General features: G+C 52.2%; 1 protein-coding gene across 1 annotated transcript in view; it reads left to right on the top strand.

Moving 5' to 3' along the window:
* NOTCH1 (notch receptor 1) overlaps positions 1-23,492 on the top strand; it is an 87,461-nt gene extending 63,969 nt beyond the window's left edge. Inside the window, exons 17-34 of the mRNA XM_077306694.1 lie at positions 350-502; positions 1,397-1,625; positions 2,162-2,363; positions 2,905-3,058; positions 5,010-5,194; positions 6,435-6,567; positions 7,512-7,769; positions 8,014-8,126; positions 8,503-9,071; positions 9,271-9,696; positions 11,102-11,250; positions 13,239-13,455; positions 14,761-14,851; positions 15,724-15,889; positions 16,108-16,403; positions 18,860-19,007; positions 19,097-19,194; positions 19,665-23,492. Coding sequence (XP_077162809.1) covers positions 350-502; positions 1,397-1,625; positions 2,162-2,363; positions 2,905-3,058; positions 5,010-5,194; positions 6,435-6,567; positions 7,512-7,769; positions 8,014-8,126; positions 8,503-9,071; positions 9,271-9,696; positions 11,102-11,250; positions 13,239-13,455; positions 14,761-14,851; positions 15,724-15,889; positions 16,108-16,403; positions 18,860-19,007; positions 19,097-19,194; positions 19,665-21,089 — 5,012 coding nt within the window. The 3' untranslated portion in view covers positions 21,090-23,492. The remainder of the gene's footprint in view (positions 1-349; positions 503-1,396; positions 1,626-2,161; positions 2,364-2,904; positions 3,059-5,009; positions 5,195-6,434; positions 6,568-7,511; positions 7,770-8,013; positions 8,127-8,502; positions 9,072-9,270; positions 9,697-11,101; positions 11,251-13,238; positions 13,456-14,760; positions 14,852-15,723; positions 15,890-16,107; positions 16,404-18,859; positions 19,008-19,096; positions 19,195-19,664) is intronic.
* Positions 23,493-24,673: the final 1,181 nt, after the last annotated feature.

Below are 24,673 nucleotides of genomic sequence, written 5' to 3' on the forward strand. Positions count from 1 at the left end.
CATTTTAGAGAATGGTGACTAGGGTTGTGCATGGTGGCATCTGAATCTACCATTCCAGACTGATGCAGCCAGCGCCGTGCCCCAGGGGGGAGGAGGGTCAGCGGCGCAGGTGCATAACTCGCCTCCCCCCTCCCCGCAGCATGGGCTGCATTGGCCTGGAACAGCCGATTCAGCCACCGCCGCACACAACCCTAAATTAGTGACCCTTCCAATGGAATTCCAGAGGCCATTGGGGAAGTTCCACAAATACCCTGGATGAATGCTGTGTAGGACAGTGAGACTAACCAGGCTGTTGCTAACCGGAAGAATTTTTAAAAAGCTTCCATCCCTGTTTGAATTTGCTTCTCAGGTCAAACCTGTGAGATTGACATCAACGAATGTGTGAAGGGCCCCTGTCAGAATGGAGCTGCGTGCCAGAACCTGAACGGGAGCTACCGCTGCCTCTGCAAGCCTGGCTTCAAAGGCCTCAGCTGTGAGACAGACATCGATGATTGCCACCCCAGTAAGAGCATGAGGCTGGACGGGGATTTGCTTGCCTGGGCTCATGAGTGAAGACAGAGGGCATCTGTGCTTGGTTAAAGAGCCTCCCTAGCTCCCTCTTGTGAATGGTTTATTCAGTACCGGCTGCCTTCCTGTGGCCCTTTCTGGCCACGTTTGTAGAGACCCTCCAGAATCCTTTTTGACTCCCAGTGTGCTTGGAGAGAGTTTTCTGAAGGCCCCTGGTCCAGGGCATGAAGCCCAGGGATGCCACAGTCTTGTTTGGTGTAGTGGTTAGGAGTGTGGACTTCTAATCTGGCAAGCCGGGTTTGATTCTGCGCTCCCCAACATGCAGCCAGCTGGGTGACCTTGGGCTCCCCACAGCACTGATAAAACTGTTCTGACCGAGCAGTGATATCAGGGCTCTCTCAGCCTCCCCTCCCTCACAGGGTGTCTGTTGTGGGGAGAGGAAAGGGAAGGCAACTGTGAGCTGCTTTGAGACTCCTTCGGGTAGGGAAAAGCGGCATATAAGAACCAACTCTTCTTCTTCTTCAGTAATATCAGGGCTCTCTCAGCCTCCCCTCCCTCACAGGGGGTCTGTTGTGGGGAGAGGAAAGGGAAGGCGACTGTGAGCTGCTTTGAGACTCCTTCGGGTAGGGAAAAGTGGCATATAAGAACCAACTCTTCTTCTTCAGTAATATCAGGGCTCTCTCAGCCTCACCCACCCCACAGGGTGTCTGTTGTGGGGAGAGGAAAGGGGAGGTAAATGTAAGCTGCTTTGAGCCTCCTTCGGGTAGGGAAAAGCGGCATATAAGAACTGACTCTTCTTCTTCTTCTTGTCGTGGCCACGCCTCCCAGGAGGCCCCGGTGCAGCGGTTGTTCTGAATGGCAGGGTGACTTTTCTTCTTCCTCCCTCCAGACCCATGCCACAATGGGGGTTCCTGCTCCGATGGCGTCAACGCTTTCTTCTGCGACTGCCAGGCAGGATTCCAGGGCCCCAAGTGCGAGGAAGATATCAATGAATGCGCCAGCAACCCCTGCAAGAATGGGGCCAACTGCACAGACTGTGTCGACAGCTACACCTGCACCTGCCCCTCCGGCTTCAGCGGGTTCCACTGTGAGAATAATACACCTGACTGCACAGAAAGGTAAGGCCTGGATTGGCACTGCAGGTAGGGAATCAGGACCCAGAGCGGTGGGGGTGGTGTCTGTTGTTCATTTAGAACAGGGGTAGTCAAACTGCGGCCTTCCAGATGTCCATGGACTACAATTCCCATGAGCCCCTGCCAGCATTCGCTGGCAGGGGCTCATGGGAATTGTAGTCCATGGACATCTGGTGGGCCGCAGTTTGACTACCCCTGAACAATCCAACTTATTCACCTGAAATGTGGAGCGATGCAATCCATGTGGCCAAATTTGTTCACTTTGCCTAATTTAAGCTTCAGCAACCACAGCGTTTACAGCACCTGTATGGAAATACATGTTTGTAGGTTTAGTTGCCATTATTGACAGCTCTTCTGCTGTCTAAGATTTGGGATTAGGGTTGTGACCTTCGGCAGCCGAAGCGCACAAGCCTATTGGGAGAGAACTGGGAGGAGTGATTTTCATTGTGCAGTTGCCATGTCCCTGGAGGCTGAGTTGCCAGGCTTGTTCTGGAAGTCGGTCTGTGTTCTTGGTCTCACAGCTCCTGCTTCAATGGGGGAACATGTGTAGATGGGATCAACACCTTCACCTGCATGTGCCCACCTGGCTTCATTGGCATCTACTGTGAGCATGATATCAATGAGTGTGACTCCAAGCCTTGCTTGAACGGAGGCACCTGCCAGGACAGCTACGGGACTTACAAGTGCACCTGTCCTCATGGCTACACGGGCCTCAATTGTCAGGTAAGGAAGATCGGCCTGCATGGGACTGACTCGCAAGTTTCCTGTCTCACCTTTCTTGTGTATTGGAATGGGAAGTGGTGGGGGGGGGGGTAGGTCCCATCCAGGTCAGATTGACCTGTTTAGTTTGCTTGGGGATGCTGTCCTGCAGCCTTTAAGTTGGGAGGCAGTGGGGGGTCTTGGAAATAAGTTGAGGGGGGCCTGAGCCCAGTCATCCAGTCAGCCTTGATGCTTGAGTTAAGCTCACCCTCCTCTTGGGGTGTTGGGCTTACAGGTGATTGGGGACCCATCACTACCTGCCAGTAATCTAGAACAGGGCTAATCAAACTGCGGCCCTCCAGATGTCCATGGATTACAATTCCCATGAACCCCTGCCAGCAAATGCTGGCAGGGGCTCGTGGGAATTGTAGTCCATGGACATCTGGAGGACCGCAGTTTGACTACCCCTGATCTAGAGGGTAGTCTAGAAGGCTGCTTCTGCACACCTGAACTCTCCCCATCCGGTCACATTTCCTGAAGCCCTGCCGTCTCCTCTCCTCCCCAGAATTTGGTGCGTTGGTGTGACTCCTCCCCTTGCAGGAATGGTGGGCACTGCCTGCAGAAAGGAAGCCTGTATTGGTGTGTGTGCCCCAGAGGCTGGACAGGCAGCTCCTGTGACGTCCCCGACGTCTCCTGTGAGGTGGCAGCTAAGCAACAAGGTAAGCCCCTTCCCTTCTCCCCTTCTGAACTGACCTCTCTGCAAGTGTCCAGTGAGGGGGAAGGATCATTTGGGCATGAAATTGGGTGGGCAGGTAGTTGTGAGTTTCTGCATTGTGCAGGGGGTTGGACTAGATAGCCCTGGAGGTCCCTTCCAACTCTATGGTTCTATGAGGAACCAGGAAAAAAGAGGAGTCAGATCCTGTCCGGGATTTAAAATATTTCCTAAATGAAAGCACATGCTAATGTTGGAATCATTAAAAATGGATTTAAACCCTTTATAGAAGATGTACATTCTTAGGTTTCTTAACTATTTAATACTAGCAGGAAAAAATACAATGGGCACTAGCCTCTCCCCCCCCTCCCCCCGGACTGGCCTGGCAAGGCCTTCATAGGGCTGCTCAGGGCAGGGGCGAGTGCTGGTGAGGGCTCCCCCCTCCCAGATTGGGGCAGCCCCAGTGAAGCCTGGTAAGGCTGGGGCACGGGACCCCCGCCCCCCACAACCCGGGCCCACAGTCCCAGGCCCTCTCTCTCAGCTCCCGCTTGCTGGCTAGCTTACCTTTAGCAGGCAGTCCAGTAGAACAGGCCGGCACTTCTTCCACGTGGAAGAAGTGTGATAGGGATGCAGCCAGGGGTGGGACAGCCTACCTGATAGGCCATTTGTTGGACGGATGCCTAATCGGGTAATTGATGAATCCCAACTCCTCCCACCACCACCCCGATCATGCTTTATTTATGTCACAGAGAGCTATTAATTAAGCAAATGAAAACTATATAGCTTGTTATAAAATAATGTTCATGACACCAAACAGGGTCTCTCTTGTAGCCTGCAGCCCTGTTCAGTTTTGGGAAAGTGTTTAGTCTTCTCAGGGCTCCTTCTTGCTTCAGAGGGCAATCCTACAAGCAAGCCCTGTTGACTACCTCTGCAGAGGATAGTTCTCTTAGTCGGCATCTTCTCCCACACCAGGGGTAGTCAAACTGCGGCCCTCCAGATGTCCATGGACTACAATTCCCAGGAGCCCCCTGCCAGCATTCGCTGGCAGGGGCTCCTGGGAATTGTAGTCCATGGACATCTGGAGGGCCGCAGTTTGACTACCCCTGTCCCACACCAAACCAGAAGCAGGGGTTGGTGATAGTTCCGATGCAAGCCTCTGTGAAATGGATGGTCCTCATTTTGTGGCCAGGAAGGGTAGGGAGTCAGTTGTGTTTTGAGTAATAATGCAGGAGTATAAGTGCCCAGCCCTGCCTTGGGTAGCCCTTGTGGGGGCATGCCAGGCATGGGGTCATGGCAGGAGTGTCGGTGCCATTCGGTGACTTGCTAGACAAAGAAAAGCAACTTTTTGTAAGTTAGAAATAAGGTCATGTTGAATCTTAAGCTCAGACTTCATTTTTAATTAGGACAGTGCAAAGAGAAACTCGTTATAGTTGAAGCTTAATTTATTAAATTAAATTAAACGTCAATATAGCTCACCCTTTCCTATCGCCGCCCAGGCCAGAGAACAAGAAGTCTCAGGCATCAGATATAATACATGTTAAAACAGACATATATTACTTTTTAAAACTTTGAAAGCTGCTTATTTGCAGTTAAAACTGTATCCTGGGCCGGCTCTGGGCCAAAGTGATTTGCCTTTTTTGATGATGGTTTCCAGACGGAGTTAACATTAATGGCGTGGGGTCCAGGCCAGTTCAGTGGACAACCAGATTTCAGATTACCAATGAGTTTATTCCAACCCAGGGGCTCCTCTGGGCTTCAGCTAGAGCCGGGCCTGCTAGCCAGGCCCAGAGACCGAGCCCAAGGTGCAGGAGAGGGAAAGGTTGGACTGGTGCCAGACTAGGTACATCCCCGTGCTCTCCTGAGCTTGGTGAAACTCTCCTGGGCATGACTACATACCTGCCTCCCTGAGCTGGAGCTGTGTTTGACCTCCCCCCCCCCCTTCTATTTGGGCTTTACAGGAGTGGATGTGGTACACCTGTGCAGGAACTCTGGCCTCTGTGTGGATACAGACAACACGCACTTCTGCCATTGTCAAGCTGGCTACACTGGCAGCTACTGTGAGGAGCAGGTGGATGAGTGCTCTCCGAATCCATGTCAGAACGGGGCCACTTGCACTGACTACCTTGGAGGCTACTCGTGTGAGGTACGGCTGATGAGGAGGAGGTGGAAGGGTGCTGGGTTTGCATGGGCCCATCAGACATCTCAGAACTGTTGGGGGACCCCATCCGCACACGCATTGCTCCAGGAAATGTATGCAGGGGGATCTGGCTGCAGTGCGCTACTCTGTAGCCCAGGGGTAGTCTAACTGCAGCCCTCCAGATGTCCATGGGCCACAATTCCCAGAAGCCCCTGCCAGCGAATGCTGGCAGGGGCTTCTGGGAATTGTAGTCCATGGACATCTGGAGGGCCGCAGTTTGACTACCCCTGCTGTAGCCAGATGAAAGGTCTGTTGTGTCAAGTCAGCAGTTTCTGAAATGGCTTCATTTCCCTTACACACCAAAATGATCATCACTTCCAATAAAAATGGAGAGAGGGCTGAGGGAGTGTGATGTAGCTCATCCATCGGTAGAGCATCAGCCTTGTAAATTTCAAAAGGACCCCTTGTCCCTGTGAGTGGTAGACCTGGTCTCTGGTGGGCCACTTGCCCCCTCCTTGCCTGTTGCATGAGATCCCAGCCCTCAAGCACTGAAAGAGCAGAAACTCCCAGGCATCTGAGGGGCCGCCTAAAAAGGCACAGCTGTGAACCGTGTCTTCCACACTGCCGTGAGCAGAAGGAATGCAGCCACCAGCAACGTGTAGTGAGGCCTTGGCGTTCCCAGAGGGCCATAAGTAGCCTGAAGACCCCAGGTGGGCGCTCAAACAACAGCTAAGCTGAGGACTGCGGGCTCGGCTTCTGGAAGCCAGGTCTGCCATCCATTTTCCCCCCAGCACTCACCAAGCCTTTGTTTCCTGTCCTCCCCTCCACCTCTGGAGGCCAGATGTTCCCCACAGGAAACAAGGGGCCCCTGAAATGTGTGCAGTCCACCAGCTGGCTGCCGTTTCTTTCTTTCTCTCCATCTGCTGTTATCATCTCAGGTGGGAAAGCTGAGGAGGGCATGCTTAGTTTCCATGAAATAACGGGAGTGTCATTCTGATATCTCCAAAATGATACTTCCTCGCTGGGGAGCCGCATTTCCAGAGTTAGGTAGAGCATCCATGTTCTTACTTTTCACCACTGCAGTCTCTTTCTGTAAGGAGACCTCCTCCCTCATGCTCCAGTCAGCAGGCAGAGAGAGCCCTTGTGGACCTTCCCCAGGCCTGGTTCTGGCCCGCAGTATGCCAGACAGGAGCATTGGGGATGGCCCCTCACAGGGCTGATGGGCTGGCTGTGCTGTTTCTCGCAGTGTGTGCCTGGCTATCATGGGGTCAACTGCTCGGAGGAGGTCAACGAATGCCTTTCTCAGCCTTGCCAAAACGGAGGGACCTGCATTGACCTGATCAACACCTACAAATGCTCCTGCCCTCGAGGAACCCAAGGTAAGTGCCAGAGGTGGCCGGGATCAGTTGCTACTGGTGGGGTGTCAGACTCTTCCCAGTGGCCGTCCATACAGGTGGAGGGCAAGTTTCAAGCCTGTAGCTGAGGCTAACAGAAAGGCCTGTGCTTGACTTTGCAGTGTAATTTTCACTTTGGGTGCGAGGACTTATTGCAGGGGGGCTGCAGGGAAAGGGCAATATTTGGGTGCACAGTTCAGCTTCCTGACCTCTGCTGTGCTTTGAAAAAGGAAGCCAGTTCCTAGTCTTCTTGCTGCAAAGGTGTGCTTGAAAACGTTTGCTTGGAAGCCGGAGAGGCAGCAGAATGACTGCTGCAGGGTCTTCAGCATCATCTTCATTCCCAAACTGAGCAAAACCTGCAGAAGTGATAGCAAAAAAGCAAAAGAAGTAGAATATATTATGCAAAGTAAGGGAGGATGCTCAATTGTGCATGGCTGAGAAGAGGGCATAGAATGGAACCCATCTTTGCCCTTTGTTGGTCTCCTAGATGCATCTTTGCCCTTTGTTGGTCTCCTAGATGCAGCTGCCACCAAGTGCACAGGGGTAGTCAAACTGCGGCCCTCCAGATGTCCATGGACTACAATTCCCAGGAGCCCCCTGCCAGCATTCGCTGGCAGGGGCTCCTGGGAATTGTAGTCCATGGACATCTGGAGGGCCGCAGTTTGACTACCCCTGGTCTAGCAAATGGAAAGTGAAGGTCATGGGCGCCACCTGCCCCTCTGCCACCCTTGCAGGTGCAGCTGCCCAGCCTGATCAGGAACTCGCTGGGCTGTCCTACTGCAAGTTTGTCTTGTGGGAAAGTCAGGTGGAGAAGGGCTTTCTGGAAGCAGAGCCTGTCCAGAGCTCTCGAGGGGAGGCCACAGCCGCGTGCAGCCTCTGCCTTTGGGGGTTCCCTTTGTCCACCGCGTGTTCTTTGTCCCTGCCCGCAGGGGTGCACTGTGAAATCAACGTGGACGACTGCAGTCCCTTCTTCGATGCTCACTCCTTGGCCCCCAAGTGCTTCAACAATGGGAAATGTGTGGACAGGATCGGGGGCTACAGCTGCATCTGCTCCCCGGGCTTTGTGGGGGAGCGCTGCGAAGGGGACGTCAACGAGTGCCTCTCCAACCCGTGTGACCAACGCGGCACCCAGAACTGTGTGCAGCGCATTAACGATTACTTGTGCGAGTGTCGCCTAGGCTACTCAGGCGAGTACGACAATCCCACCCGTAGCCCTCAGCATTTCCCTGCCTGCTTATGGGAGGTGGGGTTTGCAAGCCTCCTTTTTCAGTTTGTCCCTCTCCCACCCCCCAATAAGATTTCTGCCCATGGGGCTGCCAGGCAAAATGGGAAGCCACAGCTGCACCGTCTGCTGCTCAGAAAAGGCTCCCCTGTGGCAAGTCACACCTGGCAGAGTCCCCTTACAAGGCTGCTTTCACCATCCCCTTACAGGACGGCACTGTGAGAGCGTGGTGGATGGTTGTCGGAACAAGCCCTGCAGGAACGGTGGGACCTGCGCAGTTGCCAGCAACACCCAACACGGCTACATTTGTAGATGCCCCCCTGTGAGTAGCAGGCTCTCGTTTCTGGGGGTGGGGAGGTTTGAGCTGTCCAGGTTGCATCTGGTCCAGCTAGGACAGGGTGTAGTCAAACTGCAGCCTTCCAGATGTCCGTGGACTACTGCGGCCCTCCAGATGTCCGTGGACTACAATTCCCAGGAGCCCCTGCCAGCATTCTCTGGCAGGGGCTCCTGGGAATTGTAGTCCACGGACATCTGGAGGGCCGCAGTTTGACTACCCCTGATCCAGGAGGACCCTCAAGTGTTTCCGCAAGGCCACTCCTGCTTTACCTGCGGCCGTGGCCCGCGTGTTGTTTGGTGCTCAGTCCCTCCGCGAGAGAGAGAGAGAGCCGTGCTTTCACGTTCCTTCCTTCTGTCCTCAGGGCTTTGAAGGGGCTACTTGCGAAAACAACTCCCGCAGTTGCGGGACCCTCCGCTGCCTGAACGGAGGGACCTGCCTGTCCGGCCCAAAGGGCTCCGCGTGCGAGTGTTCCCCGGGCTTCACGGGCTCCCTGTGCCAGTTCCCCTTGAACGGCCATTGCCACTCTAGCCCCTGCTACAACGGCGGCACGTGCCAGTTTGCCAAAGATCCGCCCCACTACCAGTGCCACTGCCCCGTCAACTTCAACGGGCTCAACTGCCACATCCTGGACTTTGACTTCCCGGGGGGCAAGGGTCAGGACATCCCGCCCACCTCCTTCGAGGAGAAATGCGAGATCCCGGGGTGCGCCAGCCGAGCGGGCGACAAGGTCTGCGACGCCCAGTGCAACAACCACGCCTGTGGCTTGGACGGAGGGGACTGCTCGCTCAACTTCAACGACCCCTGGAAGAACTGCTCCCAGTCCCTGCAGTGCTGGAAGTACTTCAACGACGGGAAGTGCGACGGCCAGTGCAACAACGCCGGCTGCCTCTACGACGGCTTCGACTGCCAGAAGGCGGAAAGGGAGTGCAAGTAAGTGTGCAGGCAGAGAGGGGGCTTGGGCATCCCCTCAAGGAAAGCAGCTGCAGACCCCGAAAGCGGAGGATTGCTAAGGGCGGGCGAATGCCCATTCTCACCGTCTGCTCTGTGCTGGGGGGGGGGGGGTGCTCGGCTGCCACGGAGCGGGTTGGTCACGACTGGTGTCCCTTTTCTTCCTCTCCCCTTGCCTTAGCCCTCTCTATGACCAATACTGCAAGGACCACTTCTCCGATGGCCACTGTGACCAGGGGTGTAATAATGCCGAGTGTGAGTGGGATGGCCTGGACTGTGCCAACAATGTGCCCGAGAAGCTTGCCGACGGCACCCTGGTGGTGGTGGTGCTGATCACGCCAGAGAACCTGAAGAACAACTCCTTCAACTTCCTGCGGGAGCTCAGTCGTGTCCTGCACACCAACGTGGTCTTCAAAAAAGACGCCAAGGGGGAATACATGATCTTCCCCTACTATGGGAACCCCGAGGAGCTGAAGAAGCATCACATTAAGCGGTCAGCAGAGAGCTGGTTGGACGTGTCCAGTGCTGTCTCCCAGGTGAAGAATTCCCTCTACTCAAAGGTCACCAGGAGGCAGAGAAGAGAGCTGGACCAGCTGGATATCTATGGGTGAGAGCAGCAGCCATGATGGCCAGTTTCTAACAGGGCAAAGGATGAAGGGGCAGGTCTCCCATGCTCTCTCTCTCTCACACACACACATACTCACAGATCTCTCCAGGGCAGGAAACACTGATCTCTTGTGGTCCTTGATTCCCTGCTTGTGTTTGCTTTCTTTTGGCTCAGACGTGTGGGAGATGTCTGGGGTGCCTGGGCAGACAGCGAGTGTGTGTGTGTGTGTGGGGGGGGGGGGGGGCATCACGGCCAGCCTGTGTTTCTACTCTGTGCTAGAGCCAGAGGGTGTGTGTGTGTGTGTGTGTGTGTGTGTGTGTGTGTGTGTGTGTGTGTGTGTGTGTGTGAAGTGCCTTAGCGTCTAGAGCAGGCAGGTAAATGGCCACTCAGCTGGGGTAAGAATTGCTTCAGGGGGTGATAGACTGAACAAGTGAGACTAATTTTTCCTTACATTTGATAAATGTGCCATGCATGAGCGACAGAGATATGTGCAGGCAGGTGAGCAACTACCAGGTTTTAAAAGATATTTATTTATATATAATTATGCAAATCTGAATTGTATCTTGTTCATAAAACCCTGACAAAATGCTGAAGGTTCCGAAGAATCCTATTGGTGGAATATCCCTCACTCGGGGCCAATTGCTGCTCTTGCTCAGGGTTCTCTGCACACACACCCTTCCCTTTGGCCTGCTGTGAAGGGAGCCTCTAACGGCCCCTGACTGAGGCAAGGGTTGCATTTCCGAGAGCAACGCAGGGGAGTCTGTGGGTGTGCGAGAGCATTCCTTTTGAGGAGGGGAAGCTTTCACCTTTTGCCTAGTGGTTGGCTGACAGGGAGCTCACAGAAAAGCCCCTTCTGACAATATTGCTGTGGCTGGACTTACTGCTAGAGGGAAGACACAGCTAAGCCATGCATGTCTTTTCTCCGCCACTCTCTCAACATTTGAGCCTACTGCATAAGGCTGTTGTGGAGATGAAACTGCATGCTCTTGTGGGTGTTCTTTTGCCGCTTAGGGTTGCCAGATCCAAGTGAAGCAAAAAACCCGCCCCAAACCAAAGGCTAGCGCCCGTTGCATTACAGCACACAACGGGCTTTACTACTAGCATTTTAATATGCCGTGACCCACCCCGAGCCAACTGGGAAAGGTGGGCTATAAAAATAAAGATTCATGGTTTTTTTAGAGTGCGGTCTAGTGACTTACTTGTCTGGGCTTGCTTGCAAAGCCACTGAAGTGCAGCTGGGAAATCAGAGAACCCCATGCCTGTCAGGGAATTGTCTTGAGAGACCTCCTGGTTGCCCATTGCAGAGCAGGGGTGGGCACGGACTGGTTGCGTTTGCTGCCGGTCTCTTCCGATCACTCAAGACTGTTGCTTCTTGCCTCCCCCTGTTCTCCCGCAAATTCTGCAGCTCCATTGTCCACTTGGAGATTGACAACCGGCAGTGCATCCAGTCCTCCTCGCAGTGTTTCCAGAGCACCACTGATGTGGCCGCTTTCCTCGGCGCCTTGGCCTCTCTGGGCAGTCTGGACATCCCCTACAAAATTGAAGCCGTGAAGAGTAAGTTCAACAAAACGGATTGTCTTGATTTCATACATTTGTAGTCTGTGCCACTTTTCCAATAAAAATTGCTCAAGGCAGTTTACAAACCTAATCACTAAAACACCCACCCACCACCCCCGCATACACACACACACACACACACACAGGGAGGGGGGAGAGTTAAAACTAATTATGAGCAGCAGTTTTCGCATTCGGTTGTAGTTACTATCAACTGCATTGCCCTGCATAGAGGCAGGCCAGGAGCCAGAACAGCAGGGAAGGCCAAAAAAAAGAAGAAGAAATTTGCTCCAGTTAAATTCCAGTGGGATCACAAAAGCTTCCATGCAGCATCTGAAATGCAGATGATTCAGTGCCAGGCAGACCCCAGGTGTGTGTGTGGAGGGGGATTCCAGAGCTGAGCACACACAGATGCTGTAACCTGAAGTCAGTCAGGAAGTTGAACAGGGTTGGGTGCTTCAGCGTCTGAAGCGACTGTTCACAGCCGAAGCAGCCAGCGCCACCAGGGTGCTGGCCGCTTCGGGCGCAAGCGGCCGCTTCGGAAGCCGAAGCGCCCAGCCCTAAAGTTGAACTGGCAGTAGCTCTCCAAGGTCTGTGGCAGAGATGGGCCCTTTCTTGGGATTGGCTACCAGGACCGTCTAACCAGAAGTGCCAGCGGCTGAACTGGGGACCTTGAGTGGGTTCTGGCTGGCAGGTGACCCAACAGATACAAGCTAGATGTTTTAAAAAATGTAAAAGGAAATTTATGGGGGGAGCAGATCCTTGGGTCATGATGCGGATGTTCTGTCATTCTCCATGAAATGCTTCTTTTTAGTACTGGTTTCAGGTCACAGCCCATTCTCTGGAAGGCATCAGCCCACATTTAGAGTCCCCTTGCCTGCTCATTGCAAATACAAAAGGCTGCCAAAGTCCATTCAGACAAGACTCACAGCTCTCTTGAAGGCTTAGAGCAGAAGGAAGCAGCTGGTAGCCTTTGTAGAACAATGAGGGGGATTAAGTGGAAAGTGCTGCACAAGGTCAGCTAAAGTAAAACTGGGCAGTCCACACCAGTCCTAGCCACAAGATTTGAAAATGAGAATGTCCTAAAAGAGTACAGATTTGGGTGGGCAGCAGAAGAAGGGTGAGTCCAGGGGCCCCTTTAAGACCAACCAAGGCTTATTCAAGGTATGAGCTTTCTTGAACATGAAACCTTGAATAAAACTTGGTTGGCCTTAAAGGTGCCCCTGGGCTTAAATGTTGTTCTGAAACAATATAATTTAACTAGATAAATGATTTGTTTAAAAATAGCTATTAACATAGACCTTTGATTATCCCAGCCATTAAATATTTCTCCGGGTTTCGGGTAGATGTTGTTTTTTTTTAAACCTTCTGCATTCAGAGTCTTGGCATTCAGGCAGGCAGATCTGGACCACGTCTTCATCAATCAGATTTGCTTGGTTTTGTTGGTATATAGCAAAATGATGTGGAATAATTGGCAGTGGCTCATAAAAATTTCTCCTTTTCTTTTAAAAGTTTTGCCTCTCACCTAGAGCTCCTTTCTGAACCTCTCCTACTGGGGAAAAGAGGCATGAAGGAGACCCCTCCCCCTCCCTCCCCCAAGTCCTTCCAATCGATCTCTGAGAGGCAAACTGTTGAAGTTTGCATCTTCCAAATCCCCCCTCAATCCTTCTGACTTAACCGCTCAATGTGAATGCAATGATTTTGAAGTTTGTTAATCCTTTTCCCCTTAAAGGAGAAAGGAAGGGGAGCCTTCTTCCCCAGCTCAGTAGCGCAACCTGCCAAGAGTTTGCAATTCTGATGAACGGCAGAGAAAATTACCTTTTTTTTCCAAGAGGGCTTTAGAGGAGTTGGGGGGAGGGGGGTAGAATTAGATAAACCAGAAAGACCGTTATTAACTAATTTTGCTTCATTTTGTTTCTGTCTCTGGCTTGATATGCAGCTTAACTCCCTGTGCTCCGTGTGCACCCTGCTCTTGTTTTGTTTTGCAGGCGAAATTGCCGATCCCCCGGGGAGCACGCCGTGGTATCCCATGTATGTGGTCGTCTCTGCTCTTGTCCTCCTGCTGATGGTTGGCATCGGAGTGCTGGCTTCTCGCAAGCGACGGAGAGAACATGGACAGCTCTGGTTTCCCGAGGGCTTCAAAGTGACGGAGTCGAGCAAGAAGAAACGGCGGGAACCCCTTGGGGAGGATTCTGTGGGGCTGAAGTGAGTGACCCTTCATTTACGCTGTTCAAGGCCACAGTGCAGAACCCCTTCCCTTGGCTGCCTGGGACTGGGGGTGGGAGAGGGAGAGCAGATGTGCTGTGTTTTTATTTCCATCCATATCTGGGATATTTGGTGTCTGATTTATTTTATCCTGCGTAGTTATTTTGGGTTTTAATCCACCCTGCCCACAAGCAGCACAGGGTCACCCTTGGAGGGTCTTCACAACATCCCTGTGGGGTAGGTTGAGGGACAGGGACTGGCTCCAGATCACCAGGGCACTTGATGGTTTCTGATGCTCTTGTTATTGATTCCTCGCTGCTTTTTGGCACGTGGAAGGTTGATAAATCTTCCCTGTGAGAAATTCATGACAGGAGAGTATTCCCATGGCATAGGAGGGGTGGGGGCAGTCAGAAATCTCTTCTGTGCCTAATTTCAGCACATATTTTTGAAGGCTGTTGCAGGCTGGTTGAGGCATCCTCCATGATCCCGGCAGGCTGGGGGGCTCTGTGATGCTTGTTCTGGGCCTCCCCCTCGGCAGGCCCACCTTCAGTCTCAGCCTACAAAGCGGGACACGTTTTACCCTTTTCCCCTCCTCCGCTGTTGGGTGGGAAAGGCCTCTCTGGCGGGGGCTCCTGGCAGAAGTAAGTCCGTCTCCAGCGCAGCTCTCTAGAGGCTATCCCTGCGTCACGCTCACTTTCTCTTTCCTCCGTATTGTGCTCTTCTCTGTCTTTTGCCCCCAGACGCTGGAAATGGGGCCAGCTGTAGCTTTGCTTTAGAGCAAGGGTAGTCAAACTGCAGCCCTCCAAATGTCCATGGACTACAATTCCCATGAGCCCCTGCCAGCGAATGCTGGCAGGGGCTCATGGGAATTGTAGTCCATGGACATCTGGAGGGCCGCAGTTTGACTACCCCTGCTTTAGAGGGTCTCTGTTCTGTCCCAGGTCTCTGGCAGTTGCTTCTAATTGGTAATTCTATTGGAGGATAGTTCTGCGTCCTAGACAGTAAATAGTTTTTGATATAGAGACAAATGCCTGATCTGTTGTCCAGCGGAGGGCCTTGGATCTTCCCTTCCCTCCACATCCCGCGTCCACAAGTCTGCTCTGCTTTGCATTCCAGCTCTGCTCTGATTAAAGGTATCGGAGCTGACATGAATGCGTGACAAACAGCTCTGATTAAAATCAGACATGCAAGGGACAAGGAGATTTTTAAAAGCCCGTGAGCAAAACGTTGATTTCTCCCTGTGACTTTGGTGGCTTTCCTCATGGTGGCTTGACTTCCTTTGCCTCTTTTTGTGCCCTCATAAAGGCCCTTGAAGAACATTTCCAGTGGCACTCTGATGGATGACAACCAGAACGAATGGGGTGACGAAGAGACGTTAGACACCAAGAAGTTCAGGGTGAGCTGCCAGGAGAACTTTGCTTCTGGTCGGGGGGGGGGGGGGGGGAACAGGCCAGCGTTTACCAGTCTGCCGAGGCTGGGGGACGGGCATCACAAGGTGCTGGTTTCTGCTCTGACAGGCTTGGGGAATGGGGATTTGGGTCAAATGCCAGAGACTGATGTTCCAGCACATTGCCCTGACATAGGAGCACTGTGGTGGATCTCGTGAGGCTTTCCTCTAGAACAAGGAAGGTGGCCACAAGCAATGGCACTGGGGCAAGGGTCACCATTTGAGGTAGGGACGGAGGGCAGACTGAGGAGGAGTCAGGCAGGTATTGCAAGCTGCCTGGCTTTGCCACCGTCGCTCAGCTGTCAGGTTTCCTCTTGTGGAAACCGGGGCGGGGGGGCACAAGTGTTGACCCTGATGTTCCCATTCTGCTTTGTTGTATTTATTAGTAGCATTAATTATATACTGCACTCCCAAATCTTGCCCAGGGTGGTGTACCTCAAGTATAAAAATACACAGGCATTCAAGATAACACGTTTTCAATAAATTAAAAATTAAAATAATTGAAACCATGCCTAACAGCAGTTGTCCAATCATAAATCAGCTACATCTCTCCAAAGATTTTCCTTTGGGCATTTCTGCCAGGGGCCTTTTCAATTGGGGGGGGGAATAGATGTTCTCTGGCTTGTGGGCCAGACATTTCTCCCCAAATTGCAAAATGTACCTAACTCTGACCTTTCTGGTGCCAGGATTTGTAGCTTTGCATTTGGTCTTGGTATTTCCTTGTACTTGAGGCATACAAACCAGTTTTCATCTCAGCCACGTGCAGAGGAGAGTTTGTGAGGATCTCTGTAGCCTTATTTGGCCCTTGGCTCCTTGTCTAGGTAGAGGAGCAGGCCATGCTGCCGGACATGGACGACCACACTGACCACAGGCAGTGGACTCAGCAGCACCTGGATGCAGCTGACCTGCGCATTTCCTCCATGGCTCCCACCCCTCCACAAGGTGAAATCGATGCCGACTGCATGGACGTCAATGTGCGAGGACCAGGTAAGAGAGGAAACGCATCCTCCTTTTCTTTGGCAGGACAGTCTTCCTGGGCCTTTGCCCCTTCCTGCGCCAGTAGCTGTGTCCTGGAGGGCAGGGAGAGTGACCCCACTAAGCTAAAAACAAAGAGTTTGGCAGCAGAGGTGGGGGCCTGCAGGCTCCTTGCATCTTCCAAGCGAGGGGAGGGCAGTGCTTCTGATGGGGTTCCTCTGCCTTTTCAGATGGATTCACACCACTCATGATTGCCTCGTGCAGCGGAGGGGGGCTGGAAACAGGCAACAGCGAGGAGGAGGAGGATGCTCCGGCAGTCATTTCAGATTTCATCTACCAGGGGGCTAGCCTGCACAATCAGACCGACCGCACGGGAGAGACGGCCCTCCACCTGGCTGCCCGCTACTCCCGCTCAGACGCCGCCAAGAGGCTTCTGGAAGCCAGTGCTGATGCCAATATCCAGGATCACATGGGCAAGACTCCGCTCCACGCTGCCGTGTCAGCAGATGCTCAGGGGGTCTTCCAGGTAAGGGCAGCTTCGTTCTCCCAATTGGTGGGGGGCTTCTTGCTTTAGCCCTGAGCTCCCTGCAGCTAATGTGTGGACTACTAAGACTTCTAGATCCTTTTCGTTTGTGTTTGCTACCCTTCCCAGTTTAGTATCATCTGCAGATTTAATAAGTACCTCCTCTAATCCCTCATCCAAATCATTTATGAATATGTTGGACAACACAGGCCCCAGGACAGATCCCTGGGGAACTCCACTTGTCACTCTTTTCCAAGAGGATGCTGAACCTTTAACAAGCACTTTTTGGGTATGATCTGTCCACTAGTTATCAATCCACCTGACAGAATTAGGATCCATACCACATTTTACCAGCTTGTCAATAAGAATATCATGTGGAACCTTATCAAAAGCTTTGCTGATCCAGATAAACTATGTCCATGGCATTCCCCTGATCCAGCAAGGTAGTTACTTTCTTGAAAAAAGAGATACGGTTGGTGTGACATGACTTGTTCTTGCGAAAACCATGCTGAGGTCCTGCAGGGCCCTCAGCTCTTCTGGGAGCTCATTCCATTTAGCCATTCTAGACCAGGAGCTCATGCCTGTGCGTCATGTGGACAAAGCCATTGCTTACACATCCAAAACATCTGGAAAACGCCTCTGAGACGGCCAATGAGGGAGTCTGCTGCTTCCACCCCCAGGCCACTGGTATCTTCAATTACTACGTGACCAATGCACCCCTGGACGCCCTGCCAGGCCTGCTGGAAGCAGTGGTGGCCTGGACATTGCAGCTCCTCAGGCCACATTGCAGCTCCTCAGACCTGCATTATGGTTTCTAGGTTTTTTGTAAACCACCCTGAGCCACAAGGGGAGGGCGGTATATAAATATAAGACATTAATAATCAATAAATAAACAATAAACACTTGCGGGGGAGCTGAGCCCAACACCAGCACCAGTAGGTGCATCCTTCTCCTCCTCTCTCCCCATTGTGGGGCAGGAGCTCTTTTACTGTGGTGGGGGCTGGGGGCATCTCCCTCTTCCCTCCTCCTGCCTTCCCACTGGGTGGCTTCTGGTTTTCCTGGCCTCTCTCTGCCCGCGGGTAGCTTGGGCTTTCGTCCTGATGGGACACCCAGATTACCATGTGACCATTCCCCATTGTCCTTCCAATTTTTTTCAAGCTTTGGGGAACGATTCCTGTGGTTTTGTAGCCTCAGCCCAGTTGCTGTCCCAATTCCCTGCTGGGTGGCTTCTGAGTGGCTTCTGGGTCTCCTTTGCTCTCAAGAACTGAGGCTGCCCTTTTCACTCCGAGAGCAAGAGTGGGAGTAGCATCCTAGAATAGTAGGAAGTTAATCTACGGCGGTCACATGGTGTTTTGCTTGGTGTCTGAATAGGGCTTCCCTTGAGCCATTTAGGAAAGCTTTGGTGCCCAGAGTCCCTTGTTTGGAGAGGCCTTGGAACACCCGGAGCTGCCTTGTGCTGAGCCACCCCTTGGTCCCACTGTCTGTTGTCTTAGAGCAGGGGTAGTCAAACTGCGGTCCTCCAGATGTCCATGGACTACAATTCCCATGAGCCCCCTGCCAGCATTCGCTGGCAGGGGGCTCATGGGAATTGAAGTCCATGGACATCTGGAGGGCCGCAGTTTGACTACCGCTTAGAGGCTTTGTGCATCTCCTACCTCGTCCCTCCTGCTTGGGGTTCTGCCACTGAGCAGCCTTTGTGATCAAACCCTAGCTCTCCACGTCTGTATCTTTTCCTTCATGGGCTTTGGATGCTGCGTGGCAAAGTGACAAGGAAAGAGAACAGAGGATGTGCCTCCCTGCTGAACCCTCCTCCTGTTGGCCTGCCTGACAGTAATCCGGGGGCTCCCCTATCAGTTTGCTTAGGCTAGCTGAGGTTGCTTCTTCCCCCCTCCCCCGCGCACAATTGACTTTCTGTCCGGCCATGATCTAGGGCAGTGGTCCCCAACCCCCAGTCCGGGGACCGGTGACGGTCCGTGGATCAGTCAGTACCGGGTCGCAGCTCCTCCTCGTCCTCCTCCCTGGCTACTGCCTCGGGGGCTGCCCTGCTTCTCTGCCGCCAGCTCACCTTTAGTGTTCTCCGGTGGCCGCCATGGCACTGTGCAGTTTCTGCTAGCAGCAGCCCCCAGCAGGCAGTGGGAAGTCAGGGACACTGGCGGGAAAGCAAGCGGAGCAAGGGCTCAGGTGGCGTTGGCAACGTCCCTTGGCAAAAGACTACCCCCCCCCCCGGGCCTCAGTAACATTGTCAAGCGTTGACCAGTCCCCGGTGATAAAAAGGTTGGGGACCACTGATCTAGTGGGTTGCCCTAACTGGCCTTACAGGGAAGGGAGAGTGTTCTGGAGATCTGTCAGTGGAACGACTAGAATCCATCAGGAAAGCGAATTGTCCGGCCTGCCTGCCTCAGTCCAGAATAGGACAGCAAGTTACTGAGAGGCTCTTTCCTTTTCTCCTTCTGGGGCAGATTCTGATCCGGAACAGGGCCACCGACCTGGATGCCCGCATGCATGACGGGACGACGCCTTTGATCCTGGCCGCCCGCCTGGCTGTGGAAGGCATGCTGGAGGACCTCATCAACTGCCACGCGGACGTCAATGCGGTGGATGACCTAGGTACTGGCCTTGCGGTGGGACGCTAGAAGGGGTGGCCTCCCCCTCCGCCCCCGCAGCATCCTCCCTCACCCGTGTCTCTTTGCCCCCAGGAAAGTCTGCCCTGCACTGGGCTGCGGCTGTGAATAACGTGGAAGCTGCCATCGTGTTGCTGAAAAACGGGGCCAACAAAGACATGCAGAACAACAAGGTAGGATTCTGCCCTGAGCTGCTCTGAGGGCAAGGGCTGTCCCAGACATGAGCCAGTCATAGCATCAGTGCTCAGGTGGATGCAGACAGGAGCCAGGGATCTTGCAGGCCAACCAAAGAGCTCTGGACACCCAGCTGTGAGACTGGGCCGCAGGAGCATCTCGGCCCATTCAGCACAAGCCATTAGAAGCACAGCCTCTCTAAGGAACTGCAGGGAGTCCTTGAAGTTCCACTTTGGGTACATTTCATCAGATAGGACGCTATAATTAATCTTTAAATGAGTCAAGGTGGGAATAAATTTTAATACATAGCAAGTAAGGCAGATAGGACACTTGACAGAGACCTTGACTTCTTTCAGATGACAGAATCAACCCTTCTTAATGACTTCCCTTTACCACCTGCCTCTAGTTCCCTGCCTTATTCCTGCTGCTTTGTGGGGGGAGGTTTAAGCCCTTTTCTCTGTGTTTCCAGGAGGAGACCCCTCTGTTCCTGGCAGCCAGAGAAGGGAGCTATGAAACAGCCAAGGTTCTCCTGGACCACTTTGCCAACCGGGACATCACAGACCACATGGATCGGCTGCCGCGTGACATTGCCCAGGAGCGCATGCACCATGATATTGTGCGCCTGCTGGACGAGTACAACCTCATGCGGAGCCCACCTTTGCACAATGGGTCTATGGGGGCTTCCACACTCTCCCCGCCCCTGTGCTCACCCAGCAGCTACATTGGCAACTTGAAGCCGGCTCTCCAGGGCAAGAAGGCCAGGAAGCCAAGCACCAAGGGGCTCAGCTGTAACGGGAAGGAGTCCAAGGACCTCAAGGCCCGCAGGAAGAAGTCTCAGGATGGGAAAGGCTGCTTGCTGGACACCTCTAATGTCCTCTCACCAGTGGATTCTTTGGAGTCTCCCCGTGGGTACCTGTCGGACGTGGCCTCCCCTCCCTTAATGACCTCACCCTTCCAGCCCTCTCCCTCCATGCCTCTCAGCCATCTGCCTGGCATGCCTGATGCCCATATGAGCATGAATCACCTCAACATGGCAGGCAAGCAAGACATGCCCATGGGTGCCAACCGGATGCAGCCTTTTGACCCAGTGCCCCCGCACCTCTCCCACTTATCTGTCTCCAGCCCAAACACCCTCATGAGCAGTGCGCCGCTGAGTTTCACGGTGAGCGGGGCTCCCGGTCTGAATGGACAGTGCGATTGGCTGAACAGGCTGCAGAATGGCATGGTGCAGACCCAGTACAACCCCATGCGGAACAGCCTCCAGCAGGGGGCGCATCAGCAGGGACAAGCTCTGCCGCACGGGCTGATGACCTCCCTGCACAACGGCCTGCCCACCACCACCCTGCCGCAGATGATGAGCTATCAGGCCATCCCCAGCAGCCACCTGCCAGCCAGCTCGCAGCCACACTTGCTGCAGGCGCAGCAGCTGCCGCAGATCCAGCCACAGCAAAGCATGCAGCAGCAGCAGCAGCCATCGCACAGCATCTCCTCAAATGCCAACACCCACATCAGCCCGAACTTCCTTGGGAACGAGCTGAGCCCGCCTGACATGCAGCAGGTGCCCGGGGGTGCTTTGGCTGTCCACCCCCTCATGCCGCAGGAGACCCAAATCCTTGCCACCTCTCTGCCATCCACCCTCACCCAGCCCATGACTACCACTCAGTTTCTCACCCCGCCTTCTCAGCACAGCTACTCCTCCCCATTGGACAACACTCCCAGTCACCAGCTACAAGTGCCTGACCACCCTTTCTTGACACCTTCCCCGGAGTCGCCAGACCAGTGGTCAAGCTCGTCTCCTCACTCCAACCTGTCTGATTGGTCAGAAGGCATCTCGAGTCCTCCTACCAGTATGCCGTCATCACAAATGGGACACATCCCAGAAGCCTTCAAGTAAAGAGGAGTTTGTGCGTGTCTGTGTGAATCATCTCAAAACCTCCCAACAAGAGTGACTTGGAGGGTTCTCTTTTGACAGAGATGTTCAAAGCTTGACTGGAGCAATCCCTTTTTTTAAAAAAAGAAATATTTTTACATATAAAGTAAGACGGAATGTTTTAATTTTTTCTTTTGTAGTATTTATTTATGTACTTATTTTACATGAAAACACTTATTTATATGTCCTGTTTTTGCTGTGTTCCAGAAATAACTTCTGTTAATGGGGCTTGGGTTCTTTTTGCTTTGCTTTGCTTTTAAAAATTTTTATATCTGTGTGTGTGTGTGTGTGTGTATGCGCATGAGTGAGCGTTTACTGGGAAGGTCTTCTGCTGTAAAACTATAAGCAAAAAGACCCACATACGTAAAATGCCGTTTATTTATTGGAGTTGTGTTTATTATGGTTTCTTGTTTAAAAAACAAAACAAAATTGAGGGTAAGAAAATAGAAAAAAATTGAATTGATTAAAAAAAAACATAGCTTAAAATGTTTTCTGTCCTGATGTTGGGAATATTGGGGCACCAGCCTTGAATCTTTGTTTAAAGGTTTCAGTATTACAGAGCTGTATGTACATGTTGTTTCTTTGCTAATAGCACATCTTGCCCTTTTATTTATTTTTAAATGTTGCCTATGATCAAAAATCAGGATAGCAGGTTCTAAGCTGCAAATGAAATCTAGGTGCTCCACCCCATCCCCAAAAGGACTTGGGCCCAGTCCCGTGGAATAATAAAACATGAAAACTTGTGGGATAACCTTGTACTGAGAAGGGACTTAGCTGCACCATTTCGGGGGCGGAAAGGTGTTGACTGCATTGTAATTTTTTAAAATGCTGTGACCTTGAAATGTATTTTTTGAGCACCACATCCCTCTAAAATGTCTGCCATAACTGCAGGCATAAATCATGTGGAGGGGTAGGAATTGAATGTTGGATTGATTGATTGGGGGGGGGGTTAAATAATGGAGAAACACCTTTTAATCCTCCCCCATACACACACACATGCCCAAGACCTCTGTTGGAGGCAGCCAGATCTCAATTGGCAGCTGGAGGGAGCTGGAAGGGGAGCCTGGGACCTGCTCTTGTGGCTCCAGCCTCTCCCCCCCCCCACTGGGATGCTGCTTTGTGGCCATGCTGTGGCATGGTGGTGAGCAAAGAAGGCCCCGTATAGAAGCAGAGCCCAGCGGTGTCGTGTTGTGTTGCGGCCTGGTGGAAATCACGGTGGCAGTGTTCCAGCTGCCTCTCAAAGAGGCCTTTCTTCCTCTTGAGCAAAGGACCCGACTGTGGCACTGCCAACTTTCCCCCTCCCCTTGGGCTTGGGAGTCAGGCCCTAGCCGGATGCTGTAGGAAGAGCATCGCCCCAGGCAGGCTTCACAACGCCCAGCCAGGCAGCAGGAGCAGAGTTCAGGTTTTTTAGATGTCATTTTAAAAAAGAAGAATCTCTGTTTACCAGGAGCAGTGGAGGGGGCCGGGGGGAGTTACTTTGTAAAAATATATATATATATTTAGTATAAGCCTATGGCAAAGCTAATGTTCTGTAAATAAGGGATTTTTTAAAAAAAACAAGGATGGATTTTGTTTCAAAAATCTAAGTGATTACGTCTAAAGCAGGGGTAGTCAAACTGCGGCCCTCCAGATGTCCATGGACTACAATTCCCAGAAGCCCCTGCCAGCGAATGCTGGCAGGGGCTTCTGGGAATTGTAGTCCATGGACATCTGGAGGGCCGCAGTTTGACTACCCCTGGTCTAAAGTAACCATTGAGCTGGTTAGAGGTGCTGAAATACTGCAAGTGAGAGCGAGAGCGAGAGAGATCTGCCTGCCTTTGAGCCGTGTCCAGTGGGAATGTGCCCTTCTTTGCTAGTGCAGGAGAATTTCCTGTGGATTGGGACCCTGGAGTTACAATTCTGTGCATTCTATCTTCAAAGAACGCTCCACTGGACTTGCAAGGAATGATCACTGGATCCAGCACTAAGGAAGTGTGTAGCATATCCCTGTACAGTGCAGTGCAGACTGATGCAGAAGAACTGTGGTCATGTGCAGGGGGGGGGGGATTTGTAGTGCAAGTCCCTGGTGCCCATCTCCCTCACTTTTTTGAGATATGGGTCCTCAAGCATCTACTTCTTAGGAAACACAGCAAAGTGCTAATATCAGGGCATCTCTAAAGCAAGTGATATTAAATACTTTCTTGTATTAAATCTTTTATGTTTTATAAAATAGAGTGTAGTTATAAGCGGAAGATGGTGATGGCGAAAAGCAACCTGTAATTAAAAAAAAATTGTGCAGAATTGTAGTTTGCAAAAATGATGTGTATTTTTTTTGTTAACTGATTTGCAATAAAATGATGCTGGAAAGCATCTAGAATTTTACTAAAAGCTGAATGTGGTCTTTAATTCTTACAAATCTTAACTGTTTCCCTGTCTTATTTGGGTAGTAACTCAATTCAGTTCCATAACCAGCATTTAGGGGTCGTAGTGGGTGCTAAATAAAGGAAAAGATTATTACATGCTGACTCAGCATCCCAACATCCAGGCAAGAACAAGCCCAGTTATTTGTTAAGAGGAGAGATTTAAAATTTCCCAGGATTCCAAGGCACTTTGAACATTTGCATTTTTCCTGAAGGAAGTTGAAAATCATACAGAATTGGTAAATGTTGTCTGTTCTCAAGAAAATTGGAACACTAACTACCATTTTCTTCTGCTTTATCTAAAAACCACAAATTGTACTTAGAACTTTTTCTTGCAGTTAGAGTGATTGAGAAGTCCAAGTGTTGGACAGTCCCCTGGTGGAATTCCAAGCTTAAGGATCACCTGAGATAGTTCTCACAGTTGAGAGACCTCTTTGCCTATTGTTGCTTTGGGACAGCGCAGGGCACGTCTTAAAGGCACGTCACAGATACGACGTTTGCTTTGTTTAGTAAATGCATATTCTGGCTCTACAGACTTGTTAAAGTAAGAATACAGTAAACAACCAAAATAACCCGCCAGAGGAACACAAATCCATCTGCACTGTGTATTGGCCTGTCTGTGAAAAGGCAGCTTGGAGAGCAATGCTACTCCTGCCCTCCCCATGCCCCAGGCTGATGGGCCACTGAACCACCTGGGACCAATGGAGTCCTCCAGCCAGTGTAGCTACCTTACTTACCACCAAGGGCAGCCCTACCATGGTCCTCACTGAGAGCTAGCTGAGGGCCCACTCGACCCGAAGAAACCAGCCTGTCAGAGGAGCACAGGTTGGGGCAGGAGAGCAGGGGCAATGGCTGGGTTCTCGCCTGTTGGCAGCCAGATGTCTTCCAGCTCCTGCAGCAGCAAAGCAGCACACCTGGGCATGAGCAAGGCCACAACAAGAAGCAGGAGCATGAAGGCTGCCCTAGAGACCATGGCAACAGGACCTACATGCTGAAGAGAGGGGACCATGACAGAAGAGAAGGCTGTGGTCCAAGAAGGAGGGAGGGGGAGGAGTGAAGAAGATGCCACACAGGTAGGAAGGAGAGGTGTTTGGCTGAGGCCAATGAAAAGCAGTGTAACATTGAGTTGGCCCCCTCCCACAAGTCCTC

This window comes from Paroedura picta, chromosome 12 (genome assembly GCF_049243985.1).
Source record: "Paroedura picta isolate Pp20150507F chromosome 12, Ppicta_v3.0, whole genome shotgun sequence".
Lineage (NCBI taxonomy): Eukaryota > Metazoa > Chordata > Lepidosauria > Squamata > Gekkonidae > Paroedura > Paroedura picta.